The sequence below is a fragment of the Lytechinus variegatus genome, chromosome 5 (genome assembly GCF_018143015.1).
Source record: "Lytechinus variegatus isolate NC3 chromosome 5, Lvar_3.0, whole genome shotgun sequence".
NCBI lineage: Eukaryota > Metazoa > Echinodermata > Echinoidea > Temnopleuroida > Toxopneustidae > Lytechinus > Lytechinus variegatus.
In genome coordinates, this window is record NC_054744.1 from 24,916,345 (window position 1) to 24,932,693 (window position 16,349).

The window sequence follows — 16,349 nt, forward strand, 5'->3', positions numbered from 1 at the left end:
TTGAGCAAGATATGAATCCCATCGAACAGGCAATTATGGCGCGAAGCGCCAGCAAAAATTTTATATAGTAAAACATGAAAAGATTTTTTTTTAATTGCAAGTCTTCCCCTCACATTATTTCATTCACTCGTCTTCCTCCACTCATTTTCCTATTCTCTTTTCTTCTTCTTTTTCTTTCTTCTTTCTCCCTCTTTTTTTTTTTTTTTTTGCTCTGCCAATTTTTTCGGGGGGGGGGGGCACCTGGGGGGGCACACCAAATCTCAGGGGGGGGCACGTGCCCCCCAGGCCCCCCTGTAGCTACGCCACTGCACTAGAGTAAATTCCTATGCATCCAATTCGTATGTAAATCCCCCCCCACAATTTTAAGCTCCACCTGCATCAATCATGCCACACTTACTCCTTTCCCAAGGTTAATTTAAACCTTTTTTCCGCAGTAGCCTACACATCAACCATTAATTCACCTTCTTAAATTTTCTTGAATCACTTGATAAAGTCACATTAAGAATGTTAACATTATCGACCATTAATATAGCGCACGGGATAGCGCAGCTACTATATTATATACTCTACGGTGCTCTAAACATTTGGACCATAGCAACCCCACCCAAAACGCCCTGGGTTCTTGATAGAATGATGGAGTTCATAATAACCTTGACTTTCTTTATTTCATTACAATTGAAAAGTGTAAGGAAATGAATATGTGGTCTGACCACTTGACAAAATTTATAGGGGAAGTTCACCCTGACACCCTGACAAAAAGTTCATTATAAAAATAGCAGAAAAAAATAATTAAAAATATTGCCGAAGGTTTGAGAAAATTTCATCAAATAATTAAAAAGTTATTAGAATTTCAATTATTTGATTTATGACGTCAATGCGAGCAGCATTCCTACGTAGCGAATGGTAAAAAAATCAATGAAATGTCATTTGCTCAGAAAATGGTTTTCACTGTACCTTTTGTATATCATTAGACAAATCATTTCACACCCGATCATGAATAGAAAACAAAATTAAGTCATCAGGACCGATACAAAATTTGTAATGCATGCATTTACATTACATAACACATGGGGCAGCTGCTCGTTTATGACGTCCCAATTCCAAAACTTTGAACTCTAATAACTTACTTACTCTTTAACCGATTTTCCCCAGACCCTCACCAATATTTATTACTATTTTTTCTGCTATTTTTACAACTAAGTTTTCTTCAGGGTGAACTTCCCCTTTAATGGTCCCCAAGAGATGAGAGAGAGGGCGCTATTGAACTGGAATTGGTCATAATATCATGTGCATTAGAGATTGAAATCTGGCTATTTCCAAGCAAGTGAACCTCCTGTCTAATGGACCTTTGACTTCAAGGGCCTTCCAAAACGTGGTAATTTTACAGAATAAAAGAGACAACACTCAGATATACATGTAACAGATCATGAAAATTTAATGCAAATAAATTACTTTATCAAATACAAAAGATATTATGACACATAGAAAAGCAAGAACGAATGGCCATAGATATAAATACACCCTAAATAAATTTAATGATTTGTATGATATATATGATTTTATATTAATTGGCTATTCAAAAATAAATATAAACGGCAAATGATATTATACATTTATAAATCATTAGAAGTAACGTACTGATTTCAACTTATTTGATATAAATTTGATCATATTTTTGAAAGTGTTGGGAAGAATATTACAAAATGAGGACAGATTTATTTAGTCATATTTGCATTTTCCAACTATTCACAAAATGTTGCATATAAGAATTAATCATCACTTGATGTTATTTAATGTTTGTTGTTATCCAAATGACTTCAATCCAATTTCACCAAACAACTACTTCTTTTTTTTTAATTGCCTCAGTGGATAGATCAAATAGAACAACATGACAACAACAATTAAATTGATAGATATAAAATGTGTTAAATGATGATAAACAAACACCCAAGATTATCTGTCTGTTACAGGACTCCCTCTCTCTATTCTAATAATTTTATATGTAATGATTTGTTCTTCACTCCATCAAAAATGTCATAATTGCTTGTATAAATATTTCATTTGACACTGACAGTCATATAAATTGCTCAACGAACATGCATAAAATGTTTACTTCAGGCATCAGTAGGAGCAATAATACATTGGCATTATCTGCTTTAACTTGTTAATTTTTCCTACAAGGAACCCAATCCCTACAAAACACAAGGATGGAGCAGGGCAAATGTTACTAAACCGGAACTTTACTAAAGTGGAAATCAAATGTCTTAGAAGCAAATAACAAAACTAGGTCATTGAACAAACTTGAGTTACATGTACATGTAATGTAAATCACTGATCAAGTTGAGAATGAATTCAATCATAGCAAAATTTTAAGTTTCGATGAACCAACTTTCTTCAGCTTTAACCTAAAGGGTCTACCACTGAGTGTACAGTGTTAATGGAGTTAACACCTATTTGGCATAAACCCAACAACTTGCCAAAGTAGATCTTGCAAAAATACCTCTCAAAAAATTTGTTCAGAAATAAAAAGACAAGAAATTTCCCTTTTCTCAAGATATATGGGCCAATACACCAAGTACTCTAATTCTATCATTCTCCGACTCCTTCCAAGAGCCTGGGGGCTGTTCCAGACAGTTTAGTGTGACTTTAATATCACACTGTAATTCCTAATTGCAAACAGTATATGAAATATTGCAGTACTGATGCTTTCATTTTTCCTCACTGAATGATATTTGATGAAGAAAATCATATTTCCTTCCACAGCTAACACAATAATACATTACGAGCAAGCTTTATATCTGGATCAAACTATTATAAACTGGCCATACTCTCATCAAGTCCATTATACAATTATCTTCATTCATATGAATACTTCAATAACAATACATGTAATAATACATATCATGACATGATATTGTACATATATATTTTCATTCAAAGGAATATTGTTCATCGGCAGAATAATCAAGTCTACTATCTTTGCAACATATTAGTATAAAGAAATAATAAATAAAATACAGGAATGTACTATTCTTCTCTATAATACTATTGGCAGAATTCAATCAATCTTAAATTTCAAGTTTGAATTGGATGGTATGACACACATCCCATATAGATTACATTTTGTTTTCAAAGCACTTAACCAAAGGTAGATATACATTGTCAGCCAATGTAGTAACATTTCTAAATAACTTGAAACTATTCTAAAGAATTCTCAAGAAGTCTAATTTTCATACATACATGTATGGAAATAGCTTCTTAAAATCAGTACCCCCCCCCCTAAAACACAAAGGAGTTGTATCATGCATACATGAATATGATACATGGAAATGAAATTTCAAGGACTTTATTATTTATAAGTCTATCAATAATGAATCTTAGAGACACATAGGCGGCGGAAGCGGGGGGACGTGTCCCCCCCTAAATTTTACTTTGATAACCTTTTTTTTTTTTTTTTTTTTTTTTTTTGCTTGTCAATTTTTCTCCTGCGTCCCCCCCTAAATTCACGTGGCCCTCCCTCAGACGTGTGTGGTCCCCCCCTAAAATTTAGGTTGATGACCCTTTTTTTTTTTTTTTTTTTTGCTTGTCAAAAAATTTTGGGGCGCTTGTCCTATTTTTTACATGTGTCCATCCCAAAATTTCAGGTGGACACCCCCTAAATTTATTGGCTTCCGCCGCCAATGTAGAGACATAATTATAATTGCACAAGTACAGTAATGTTGCAGTATACATTAAAAACTTCAAGAAATTCATATTTTGTAGGATATATATTTCTGTAATTACTTTCTATATATTCCTACTACCAGCCTGGTAAAAACAGGTGACAGAGTAGAGGTTTGCCTCACAGCCATATTTTGTTAACCTTAGTCTCTGATTAATAAGTACATAGGAGAAACTATACCATCAGTCTCATGTCATGATTTCAATTTCCTTAATTCACCCAATTCGATTCTTTGTTCATCACTGGTCACTTTCTTGTAAAACAAAAAAGAAATAATATTGCACAAGATAAAGTGTTTTCATGTTTCAAACGATTGTTAGCCTTCTTAATATCAGAAGATTTTAAATTATTAAGTCGACTGATCAACCTCTATCTATCTTAACAAACTACATGTTTATGAAAGACATTCAAAAAGTATAAAATAAAGAATAAAATAATTATGACACAAAACTTTAAAAATCAAGGAATACAATCCTTTTATCACAAAGACAGACTCTTTTTAGTTGGCTATTTACAGCTCATTATTTCTAAAATTGCATACCAGATACTTAAACAATAAGTAAGTCAAATTCTGAACATCCATCTGTACACAAAAAAGTGATGTAACATACAATATATGACAGTGATACATTTGGTAGATAACATTTAATTGGTCCAAAGAAAGCATATTTTGTACATGAATGGCACAGACATACAATGTAATATAAAAATTAATTGCTTATTAAGTCTCGCACATATAAAAATTGAGAACGACTATCAGTTTGAGACTGAAGATGCACTTTGTTTATGCTTATTTATAGGGAAGTATTAGTATTCTGAAGTATTTTGAAACACACATTTTGAATGAATGTCAAAAATTCAGTTTGAAAATGCAATTTGGAATTATTTTTTTTTTAAACACAGCTTCAAGAAGTACTGTTAATGCCAAATTTCTCTTTGCTAAAATGAAGGAGTTCCCTTTGTTCACGCTGTCTTCACATTGATGCGTACATGACATTGTTTCTGAACATGAAACATTCTATACATGTGTTAAATATATGAAAATTTCAGCAGGCAAGTATTGATTGTGCAAAACGGTACTCAGACCGTATTTATACATGTAGTTGACCACATGAACATAGTACATGTGCATAGTGGTTTCATATGTCACTTAGGGGTGTAACACAAAGAGATACGCTTAATGTTTATGATTGATTGTAACTTTTTAGTACATGGATTGCCATAGACTTCCAGTTACAATTAATTACAAAATTGATCATATCTTTATTTTACAGGGCCCTGGTATTACTTCAAGTGGCAAGAAACCACCCTTCCACTTGTATTGAGGCATATACAATGTAGATGAAGGTGATGGTAAAGCCTGGATTTGGTTTTACGATTTCCAAATCAACTTTCCATCAGTAGTTAAAGAGACATAGAATTCTCTAAAAGACTACTGTATACATTCTCTATTGTGGTTTGCCACATTTTCCACAATCTCTTTCCTCTCTCACTCCTTCCCGACTACATCAAACCTTTGCCTACTGGGATCAGGTAGTCCCTGCACAAAGACTATGGGATTTATAGAAATTGGTAGTCAACGGGTTCATGTAGGTATCAGGTAGGGACAGGATGCTTCTTGAACATCTCCAAACACTTCATGGAACAGCACAAGGCGGTCAGAGACAGATTGCTGTTGCCACCGAGTGTGAACTGCTGAATCCAAGGTATCTGAAGGAAATGCACATAGGCCTCTGTGAAGATGAGTTTTTCACATCCTGATGGGGCAACGCAGTGGGCAGTGGGGCAAGCAATCAGGTCAGCAAGACTCTTGGGCATGGAATCAACGTCCAGGATGTCTAGTCATCAGGGAAAATGAAGATAGAGAGCAGATACACATATAAAGAAATTAGAAATACCACTCATTCATTGAAATAGGAAAGCACAGAGTTCCCATGGAAAGACAAATTTTGTGTTTATATTGCATTGATTTCTGGGGCTATGACTGATTGCAAGTCTTCCTCCTAGGACTGAAATTGATTTTTTTTCACAGAAGATATTTTCAAAAGGAAAGCTCCACATGCTGAATCTTATTCTCCCCCTTCTGATTCTGTTTGGTTTGAAAGATTCACAGAATTCAAGGAATTTCAGTGTTTGGAGATGTCCACAGAAAACACATTTTTCAGGCTCCAACAATTGAATGATGAAGAATGGTAAAATGGTAAAACATCTGCATATCAAACCTATTTACAGTGTTTAGCACATGTTTCTTAACTTTATTGCAAAGAAAGTTGTGTTTTTTCTAACATCATTTTTTACCACTGCTTTATCATACGATTGTAAACATTGCCAAAGAATACTGAATGCGGTGCCTGGAACACCAATTAACACAGAAATAGAACTAAAGAAAATGGAAAACTAGGGCTAGTGTACACCTTAAAGATTGAAGTAACAATTTCCTAATGAATCCGTACAGAGTCCAATAAAATGACCACCCAAGTGTCTGTATGTATAATACAAGGAATGGGCCAAAGGATTCTGGAAGAAATTTTGTAATTGCAGAGAAAGTAGCAAAATTATCATCAAATTCAATCTAGATGTTGCTCCTTTTTCAAAGCAATTAGCATTCACTGTCCCACATATGCTTCAGTGTGATCGTTTTTCAGCTCAAATTTCATGATTTCACAAAGTTCAGTTGATGTAACTGCACCTGGGGCCCGTTTCATAAAGGACTTGCAACTGTTGTAACTTTGCCATTATGGCAACTACCATGGTAACCTTGATTATGACTAGCTGCTGAGCCCTGTTGGTAGTTACCATTATGGCAAAGTTACAACAGTTGTACGCCCTCGATCTAGGATGATACGGTGACAATTAACCTTGGTTTCACAGACTTTCCTGTGAAATCTGAGTTAACCGCAACTACTTTCGTTTGTCTTCAACTTACCCTTATGATGGTATACAGCATTCAATGCTAATTCAAGAAGAGTACTTGGTAGATTGATGGATGTTCTCTCATCATGATAGACCTGTATCTCTGAAGGAAGAACTCCATGTAGCCCACCAATCTGAATGCATCTATTACCTGGAGGCTTGGCTGAGCCGCACCTTAAATAGAAACATAGAGGGTAGGATATTCAATAGACAAGAGTTAGAGTTGGATGAGACAGGAATGCTTGATTGCATGGGAAATAAGAACAGGAGGGATTCTTTGAGCTGAGATTAACTTTACAGCTAGTGCATAGCTTGGTAAAGATTGAATGATACAAATTGTATTGACCTATGATTTGTTCTTTCACACTTGCATTTTGAATCCACATGAAGGGGAATTTTTTTCTCCATAATTGTTGCATAACCACCTGATATCATGCCTCTTTTTGAAACAAGCTTGGACAAGGAATCATGTCATCAGATTACCTATTGTAATGACAGCTTGAAAGAGCATATTGCATAAATTTGTGTATAAAAATATCAAATTTCTGTATAAAACGCTAAACAATATGTATAATTTCACTTCCTACGCCATCAGACCTCCATTTTCTCATATAGAATTCATCAAAATTCTTTTGTGGAACAACTTGGATCTCATAAAACAATAAATAATGTAGAGAGAATACTATAGAAATAAACATAACAAAGAATTTGATTAATGTAGTAGATTTCATCCAATTTGACTCAATCATCTAATAGCGGGGGTTTAAACTAGAAGCTTCTCCTCACCTACAGACTCCTATCTGCTTGCTGTGTAACGTGAAGGGTATCGTGCATAGTCTTGGATTACTGTCAACATATAGATGTTGCAGATTTGGTAGCCAGCCCAATCCTGCAAACAACATTCAAATTCAAAGTACATGTGTAGGTTATACTTGAAAAATTACTATCAAATTTTGTATACCCAGTAATCCCAATGGAATTGAAAAAGAACATTCAAAATCTTGCGAAGTGTTGTTTTCTATAGAATTTATAGACAATATAATTCCTAAAGTTTATCTTTACAACTTATGGCAAAAACAGATATTTGTAAATTAAAATTTTATTGTAAACATGTAATTTAACACACCTGGGGCCTGTTGCATAAAACTTTTTACCTGAGAAAACTCAGGTCGTTTTTACCGGAGTTTTTGCCCTGTGTTAAAGTCAATGGCAGAAATCAGACTAACCTTAGTTTTCAGTTTTTACCAGAGTTTTCTCAGGTAAAAAGTTTTATGCAACAGACCCCTGATCTCCAGTCCAGTGCAGCTTGATTTCACTCAAATACCAATTAAATCAAACTTTAATGAATTGCTTTCACTCACAAAAAAAATGTTTTGAGAAATTGTATGGGTTCAGATACAATCTATAAAACATGAATCAAGATATTCCTACAGGTTGCAAAGAAATATAAGAAAAAGTTCAACTTACTCATGGGCAAGACTAGGAGATTATTGCCTGTTACAGATAGTTCTTTGAGATTGTTCAATGTGATGAGTTGCCTAGGTAAGGTAGTAAGCTTGTTCCTATCCAGGTGAAGGGTTTCTAAGGAGGAACACAGCCCGATCTCTGATGGGATGCTTTCTAGTTGGTTATCCATCAGGTTTAAGATTGTCAGCCCCTTTAGATCTCCAATTTCTATTGAACATCAAAATAAGAAAGACATTCTGAGGGCACAGTAGGACCACTTGACAATAAACTATTTGATCATACAACTGATTTGTGGGATTGGTTTAATTAATGCAATGTAATCAATAAAAAAATTAGAAGCTGACCCTTGTATTTACCTTGAGCACTCCTAATGTGAAGAACTCAATTCTGATCCCATCCCCTGCTTGTCGTGCTTGGTTGCTCTGCACTGTAATCTCCCCCCCCTCCCTCCCTCCTCCCTCCCCTGTGGAAAATTGACTAAATCACTAAGGCCCGAATTCACAAAGGTGGTTTTGAAAACCCACGGATGAGTCCATGGTTAATGCAGATTTCCTGTATAAATTATGCTTAATTTAGCAAGTACCTGGCACGTGTATAAAAATGCCAATTCTGATGCGCGCTTTTGACACAGTGCGCCAAATTGACGCTTGTTACCATGGTTAGGTACGCAATTTTATTAATGAGTCCACTCTTCCAACAGTGGACTCATGAATAAAATAGCGTATCTAACCATGGTAACAGGCGTCAGCTTGGCGCACTGTTACAAAAGCGCGCATCAGAATTGGACATTTTTTATACACGCACCAGATACGCGACCAGATACGCGCTAAATTAAGTGTAATTTATACAGGAAATCTGCATAAACCATGGACTCAACCATGGGTTTTCAAAACCACCTTTGTGAATTCGGGCCTAAGAATTTGTGCCTTTAAAAAGGTGGCCAAGACATTCTCTGTTTGATTGATATCTGTAATTAAGTACAACTACAAATACTGTACATGGGCTAAATGCCCATGCCCTTGCCCCCTTTGGATTTGACAGTGCTAATCTAAACATACTTTCTTCTAGAACTTGACACATGTGCATACACCATGTACATGCATGTAGGGTCCTTAAACCTTTTTCATTCTGTTTACCTGGAGGCAGAGATGAGAGACGGTTAACTGTCATGTACAACTCTTTAAGGCCGGTACAGCGACATAAAATATCAGGAAACCTGGTGAAGAGATTCTGACTCAGGTCCAGAGATTCCAGGGACTTCATCAGACTCATTTCTAGAGAAAGAAAACACATCCTAAATGTAAGAACTGATCAAAAGCACACCCAAAATAACTATCAAACATCACTTCTCTAAAAACTGAATAATAGCAGTACTTACTAGAGAATTAAAATATTCATGTAACATATTACTTTTCTAAAGAGAATTTAGTTCACAATTGTATCAGTTAGAATACCCGCGTGCTTGTAGCACATAACACTGTCAAATGCATCCCTATGCCTGTTTTGAGAGGAAAAAAAATCAAGAATATGCACAAATGTTATTTGTAATCTAGACTATGAAAATAATGAAAAAAGTGCAGATGACCCTGCTTAATGGGATCAGAAATTCAATCAACATGATTGAACTTAATATCGTGCAGAAACCAATATACATAAATATAATAAACAAATTTAGACCTTTAACCTAAAGACTCACCCTTTCCATAATAATCTCTGACGGAAGATATGACAGTCAGGTCATTTGATGTGACCTGACTCTATTTTGGTGTCATCTAACCAGCCACCAAACATGCTTAATATCTGGTGGATATTTCCAAAGTTATCATGCGTAAACCAACTCGCATATATAATGAGCTGTGACCCTTGACCTGCAGACTCCGAATACAAACTTATCCAATTTTTCAAAAATCTGTTAAATATTTCATAAGTTATCATGCAGAAACCCAATCGCATAGTTAATGAGCTGTGACATTTGACCTTTGACCTGCCGACTCCGAATTTGAACTTAGCCTGAATTCTGGTGTCATCTATCTACACAACAACAAAAAAATTAAATCCATAAAATATTTTTCAAGTTATTGTCTAAAAGGTCATAACAGCTGAAGTAAACTCAGAAATTTGATTGATTAAATAACATCTTCAAATTCATAGAATCATTTTGATAGACTCAAAATGAACAGCTGCCTCAGGCTCCTCAAAATTTCTCATCAATCAACATTTAATACGGGTAACATTTGCTTTGAAATTAAATCCATGTAAAAATGTGTCTTAGGGTTTACATTGAAAAATTTCATTACCCTTGGGAAGAGATGACAAGTTGTTTGAATGAAGATATCTGAAAAGAAAAAGTCGAGATTCAATTTACCACAGACAGATCACATATTATTAATTCTAATGATGCAAAAGGGTAGGTTTTATTGAAGGATCAAACAAAATCTTAACCATGCTTTTCTTTCAAAATAGTCCAAGTTTTTAATATACAGGGTAACCGATCAGGGTAGCTGTGCATAAAGCAGGGGTAATAGAATGCAGTGCTAAGAAACATAGACTACTATCATTCACAGATATATGATTAGATATATGTTGTAGATCTTAACTGTTTAGATATTATCATGGTTTCATATTATAACAAAGATTCAAAATAATGGTTCAGGCATGAAAAATATTTTGAAGCAGAAAAAACTTCTAGACTTCTTCCTTCTAGACTTCTTACTTATTTGGATGCAATTTTCCAACAATATTCAACCACCTTGTCCACCTATTCATATTTCTCTGTAAAGAAAGGTCCAATCAAAAATTCATATACTTTTTGGAAAACACGGCAGTATAGAGAAAGGGAGTTTAAGAGATATGAATTCAACTATTTATAATATGAAGGCTTTAACATACAAATTGTAAAGGGGAAAACAATATGAATAATGATTGCTGAAAAAAGTTGATTACTTACAGAATTTTCAGGCTTGTCAACCGATGAATATCATAGGGCTGTATCAAAAGCAAAAGACAGACTAGGTTTCAGTTATAATGTTCAAATTTCATATCATTTTGCGATTAAACTCAATCAAAAAATCAACAGAAATGGAGTTCTGGAAGTGGCACTGAAAACCATCACATATTAATCCTGTACATATAGACACTGTCATGGCCGTACGCAGCTCGGGTGGGGGTGTGAGAGGTGCGGTTACACATTTTCTTTCCTGAAAATTTTCACAAAATTCACCAAGAGCATGCACAAAATCCTTCAATTTCACTAAGTTACAAAATGCAAAAGCACCCAATGACAAGCTCAGTCACTTTGCTCCCTTGATTTAGAGTTCTTGACTATTTTTTATGCATCTTGCTCCCCCCCCTTCCCCCAACCCCAAGAAAAATTACTGTGAACGGCCATGCACACTGCAGTTCTAAAATAGTGTTACTGAAATTACTAATTATGAAAAAATCAATCCATAAATTTCTATGCCAAGTATTGCCTACTGCAACAAGTTTAGGACATTAATAAATCAGTATGACCAGCATTATCCTCCTTGGCGAAAAAATAAAAAGTACACCCCCCCCAAATAAAAACAGTGACTGAGGCCTTAAATAGCCCTATTAAATTACCATCCTATGATCATAATGAAATTTGTTCCTGTATCAGCTTCACTGGAAGTTTAGTGATGTGTTGACTTCATAAATATTGGCCTAACTCCAACAAAATAAGGTCGACACAGAACTTGAAATCATCCACTGAGATCATAACATGACAAATTGCTATTAAAACTTACAAGATGGGTGATCAAGTTTCTCTTGGCATAGATAACCTGGATGTGTGCATAGTCATCTTGACTGGTTAGCTGAGGAGGGAACTGCACCAGTCCTTTGTAGTTGAGATGGAGTATCCCATGTTCCCGATTGCAAAGGGCTTCTTTGAAGATGTCTGAGAGACTACTCCCTTCATTATGTTCTTCCATCATTGAAGCACCCCTAGTCGTCATATGCATGTTAGTCCCATGTTGCATTGCTGAGTTGTATAGTTGATAGGCACAATACCATCCACTTCTACACTGTGGTTCAGCAGGACTGCTAGTGTCAAACTACCTGGAAGGAAAGATTTTTGGAATCTTTAAAACAGGGTAAATGGGCGCAGAGGGCTGAATATGTAATAATGAGACATAGTCTCTCACATTGTATTTAAAAAACAATGCTGAATAGTTTTATTTTCATTCATTTTTATAGTTATTGAACACATACCCTCAGCTGTCTACATGTACATGTATGTGTTACTGTTATTGTTAAACAAGCACAAATTGAATCATATCACAAGGACACACTCATTAAACATTCATACCCAAGCATGCACACACCCTCACACTCACCCCGACACACACACACACACTATACTAACAAAAGTACATACTCATGAATAATACGTAGGAATTTTCAAGGACCATTCTTCCGAGATAGGAAGATTGGCGAAAAATTGGCGCTTTCCATTTCACGAAGGCATTCGTCTTCTAAGTCTGGAACTTTGTTTGATATCGGCAAAATAGTTAGTCTTCATCGTCACCTGACCCTTTTTTTACGGGATACATTTCATGAGATTATAATTTCAATAAATGGAGATCAAATACTTTGTTATTTATTACAGTTGTAGAATTGATGTACATGTATGGTGCTTATTTTAGGTAAAAGGGGAAACAGCTTTAAAGATTCACAAACATAACTGGATAAAATACATCTCCATTATTTTCCTTGTGTGTGTGTGTGTGTATTTGAGTTTTGTCAGATGTGTATCAATCAGATATGATTGACTTTTAACATCACCATCCAAAAGACATGACCAGGGCTCAAACCTCTGCATCAATTTGTAACTTCCCCATATGGCTTGGATTACAGGCACATGCCACATTACACCCAGTTATTTAGAACAAGGTGTCCTTTTAAAGACACCTTTCATTGATATTTCAACGAAAGAGACCCTTGTCCGAAAAATAAAAATTTGAATTAAAGTAATTTCAACATTATATTATTTCAATATTTTGAATTTTATTGAATGTTAATTTCAAATAATTTTGCAAATTATGCTTTAAATGTTAGTTGTTGAGGTACAAACAGTGACTGTAATTGTAAAATGCTTGATCATCGAAATACTTATATAATTCTTAAATTCTAACAGACCATGAGTATTTGAAATATCCCTTTCCATGTTTTCATGTCAGTAGGCCTGAAAAGATATCAATTATTTCAGCGCTTTTCATGCGCATTAAAGGGTCATCCAGGCTGAAAAATATTATCTGAACAGATAATAATCAAACAAAATACTGCAAATATGATCAAAATTGAATAAGGAATGATGAAGTTATGCCATTTTAAATATTTTCATTATTTTAGTGAAACAGTTTACCCTAAGCATATCCTAATGAATATCAAAAGAGTTGATTGATGGTGTGTATAATACCCACTTGTTCTTTTGTATTTTATTGCATGAAATTATTTTTTATTCAATTTATATCCTCTTTATTTGAAAGCGTGTTTAAAAACTCTGGTTTTCATATTGGAATGACACATATTTTCAGCTCACGCTTCGCACTCGCTCTGCATCATTTCCTTTGCAAGACACCCATCCTTTTTTATGATTACAAAAAGTAAAAAAAATGTCCCGTTTTGAGGTCTTAACCTCAAAAAGCGTGTTTTACATTTGCAATTATTGTTCATTGGACATCTTGTTCTCACATTAAAACGTTCATAAATTATTTTTTTCAGATCAAAATATAAAAAAAAATCAGTCGCATCAATTAAGATACCCATCCTTGTAATTGATACAAAAAGTGTTTAGAATGTCAAGCTTTCAGCCAGAATAAGAAAAAAATCAGCAAGCACTTTGCACTCGCATTAATAACTTATTCAGATAACATCCTGATCATTTTTACACAAAAAAATGCTTAGAATGTCAAGTTTTCAGGTTAGAATATCCAAAAGTTTTAGCTTGCGCTTCGTGCTCACATCTTTGATTGGTGATATATCAATCCTCCTCATGAGTCATTGCAAGTTTTTCTTTCTCTTTCTTTGTCCATGAAAGCTTAATTATTTCTCCTTCTTCCCTTTCTGCCAACTTCAGCATTAGACAAAGCCATGATGCCTGTTCTGGAACTAGAATTGTACTATCAATCTCAGCAAAGTACATGTACAGCAGAGAAGTGTATTAAATTCCGTAACAATTACTGAAAGAACTTTATAGCAAAGGAAATTCTAAGTTCTAAGGAAGATGCCAATATTCAAAATTTGTAGTATGAATTTTAAAATTCTAAAAGTATTAAATATCGCATATAATTCTCGGGAAATTGCTCGCGTTGGCAATTTTCACTCTTTTCAAAGTGATGTTGAAAATAAGTGGTGTAATAATAATTTGACAAGAATGAAAAGCTATGATTTTTATGGGTACCTAGATGGAGGGTAATATGATTTATATCTGTATGATCTAGAGTGATTCAGTAAAGCACAAATTTGTATCATATTCAAGAAAAAATGTTATGGAAGTTTAAATGCGTTACAGAAGTTTATGTCTATGCTTTATGGTCAAATGTGGTCCTAATTTAGCAGCCCTAACTTTGACAACTGTATTTATTATGAAAGGTGTCTCTTATCCTATAATCCCTATATAGTACTGAATCCTTAACAGGACTGCCAAAGTGCATTACGGATGTTAAAGCTGTTTACTCAAACATTTCATTTTTAAAGAATAGAATGGTGGTCGCCCAGTGCGTATCATCTAGCGAATAATGCTATTTTTTCCCTTTTTTTCTCTGTCAGGTCCTGATGCGTGAGAAAAATTGGTGCCATGTGTGAGATAGACCCTGGAACTTGGTTGGAAGATCTGAACATGTTCAGGGTTGTGAGCTGGTGGCCATAAGATACACGTTTTTTGTGAATTGTAACATGTTTTTGAGAATGACCCTTTAGCTTTGCCTATGGCTACGTTACTTACCTAGGGATACCTAGGGAAGTTTCTGAATGTAGGCATGTTATGCCTCTGAATTCAGTTCTAGGTTTTTCCTCCCGGGAACAGGGCTTTCGTAGTCATATTTTATTGGCTCATTTTTCCAGCATCTATCCAGGGCAGCTTCAAAACTGTGCACACTTGGGGCAGTGACAACATCATTATTTACGCTATTCCATGTCTTACGCATTCTAACATAAGAATTCCTATATTTTGGGGTCTTTGTCCTTGGTATGAACAATTTTTTACTGTGACCTCTGGTATGCTCAATGTATTGTTCTTCTAGATTAAGTTTTGTACATTGATCATAATTATTAAAGGGTTTACATGTTTCAATCATATCACCCCTAACTCTTTGATACGCCAGAGTTGGGATTTTTAACTGTTTAAGTCGTTGTGGATAGGAAAGCTTCCTTAATTAATTCAGGGACTAATTTTGTTGCCCTTCTTTGTACGTTCTCTAATGCATGTATATGTTTCTTCATTACAGGGTTCCACACAGCATGGGCATACTCAACTTGTGGTCAGACAAGCGACTTATATAACAGAGCAAAGTTATTTTTGTCTAGATAAACAACAGTTCGTCTGATCAAGCCCATAAGCCTGTTGGCCTTGTTTATCTTTGATACTTGGACATTTCAGTTGATCGATATCTTGTTCTTTATAAGTGGAGCGGTTTGAGTTTGACCATACTCATAATCTTGCATAATGCATGCAACAGGCCCCTGATCCGACCAAAAGCTTCAAGTTCAGTCTCAGTCTGTATTTTGGTCGTTCCGCTGAACTGAGCTGCGTTGACTCATCTAAAATAAATGTCAGAAATTGTTCATTTTTTTAATAAATCCCAACTCAAGAAACGATGGTTATTTCTGTCTGCAATGTTTGCCCAATAGGTGGAAATTTTCTCACTTCGCCGTTACCGTTCACCCATTTCAAAGCGTAGCCGTAGCTAGCAGCAGGTAGGCCTCCTAACCCAGGCCAGGGAGCTTCGGGCCGCGGGCCCGAGCTCCTTGGGACAGGAGGCCGAGGTGCCATGCCAGACTTCACGATTTAGGTCATTCGTCATGACATTCAGTAATCTTTTCTTTTGGAAAAAATACGTACGATATACCGGTACAAAGTCATGCACATGTTATAAAAAGGCCTAAATTCGGGAATGCGAATAGTTGGTAAAAACTAAAATTTGTTCTTACCTGGTCCTGGAAAATCTATCAAATTCACAAAGTGTTTGCTGCCCTCTACGTACACGCGATTAAAAATGCCCTCCTGAAT

General features: G+C 35.2%; 1 protein-coding gene across 2 annotated transcripts; it reads right to left on the minus strand.

Annotated features, from left to right (window-relative positions):
* Positions 1 to 3,613: 3,613 nt before the first annotated feature.
* On the minus strand, positions 3,614 to 16,323 carry LOC121415793 (leucine-rich repeat-containing protein 28-like). 2 transcript variants are annotated; one of them, XM_041609123.1, is made up of 9 exons: positions 16,271 to 16,323; positions 11,866 to 12,178; positions 11,049 to 11,086; positions 10,399 to 10,436; positions 9,238 to 9,375; positions 8,102 to 8,308; positions 7,421 to 7,523; positions 6,648 to 6,808; positions 3,614 to 5,559 (listed from the first exon to the last, which is right to left on the minus strand). In XM_041609123.1, the coding sequence occupies exons 2-9, from the start codon at positions 12,097 to 12,099 to the stop codon at positions 5,318 to 5,320; spliced, it is 1,161 nt and encodes a 386-aa protein (XP_041465057.1). In that variant the 5' UTR covers positions 12,100 to 12,178; positions 16,271 to 16,323; the 3' UTR covers positions 3,614 to 5,317. The 2 variants fall into 2 exon arrangements, with proteins under 2 accessions (XP_041465057.1, XP_041465058.1); XM_041609124.1 differs by having other exon boundaries at positions 11,866 to 12,174; positions 16,271 to 16,308.
* Positions 16,324 to 16,349: the final 26 nt, after the last annotated feature.

What these genes read in the sequence shown, in the direction of transcription:
- LOC121415793 (XM_041609123.1), bottom strand. Translation starts at nt 12,099, where the DNA reads ATGCAACATGGGACTAACATGCATATGACGACTAGGGGTGCTTCAATG. An exon ending in GAAACTTGATCACCCATCTT is followed by an intron (nt 11,087 to 11,865) that starts GTAAGTTTTAAT and finishes CTTTTGATACAG; the next exon opens with CCCTATGATATTCATCGGTT. An exon ending in TCTCTCATCTCTGCCTCCAG is followed by an intron (nt 8,309 to 9,237) that starts GTAAACAGAATG and finishes GATGTTCAATAG; the next exon opens with AAATTGGAGATCTAAAGGGG.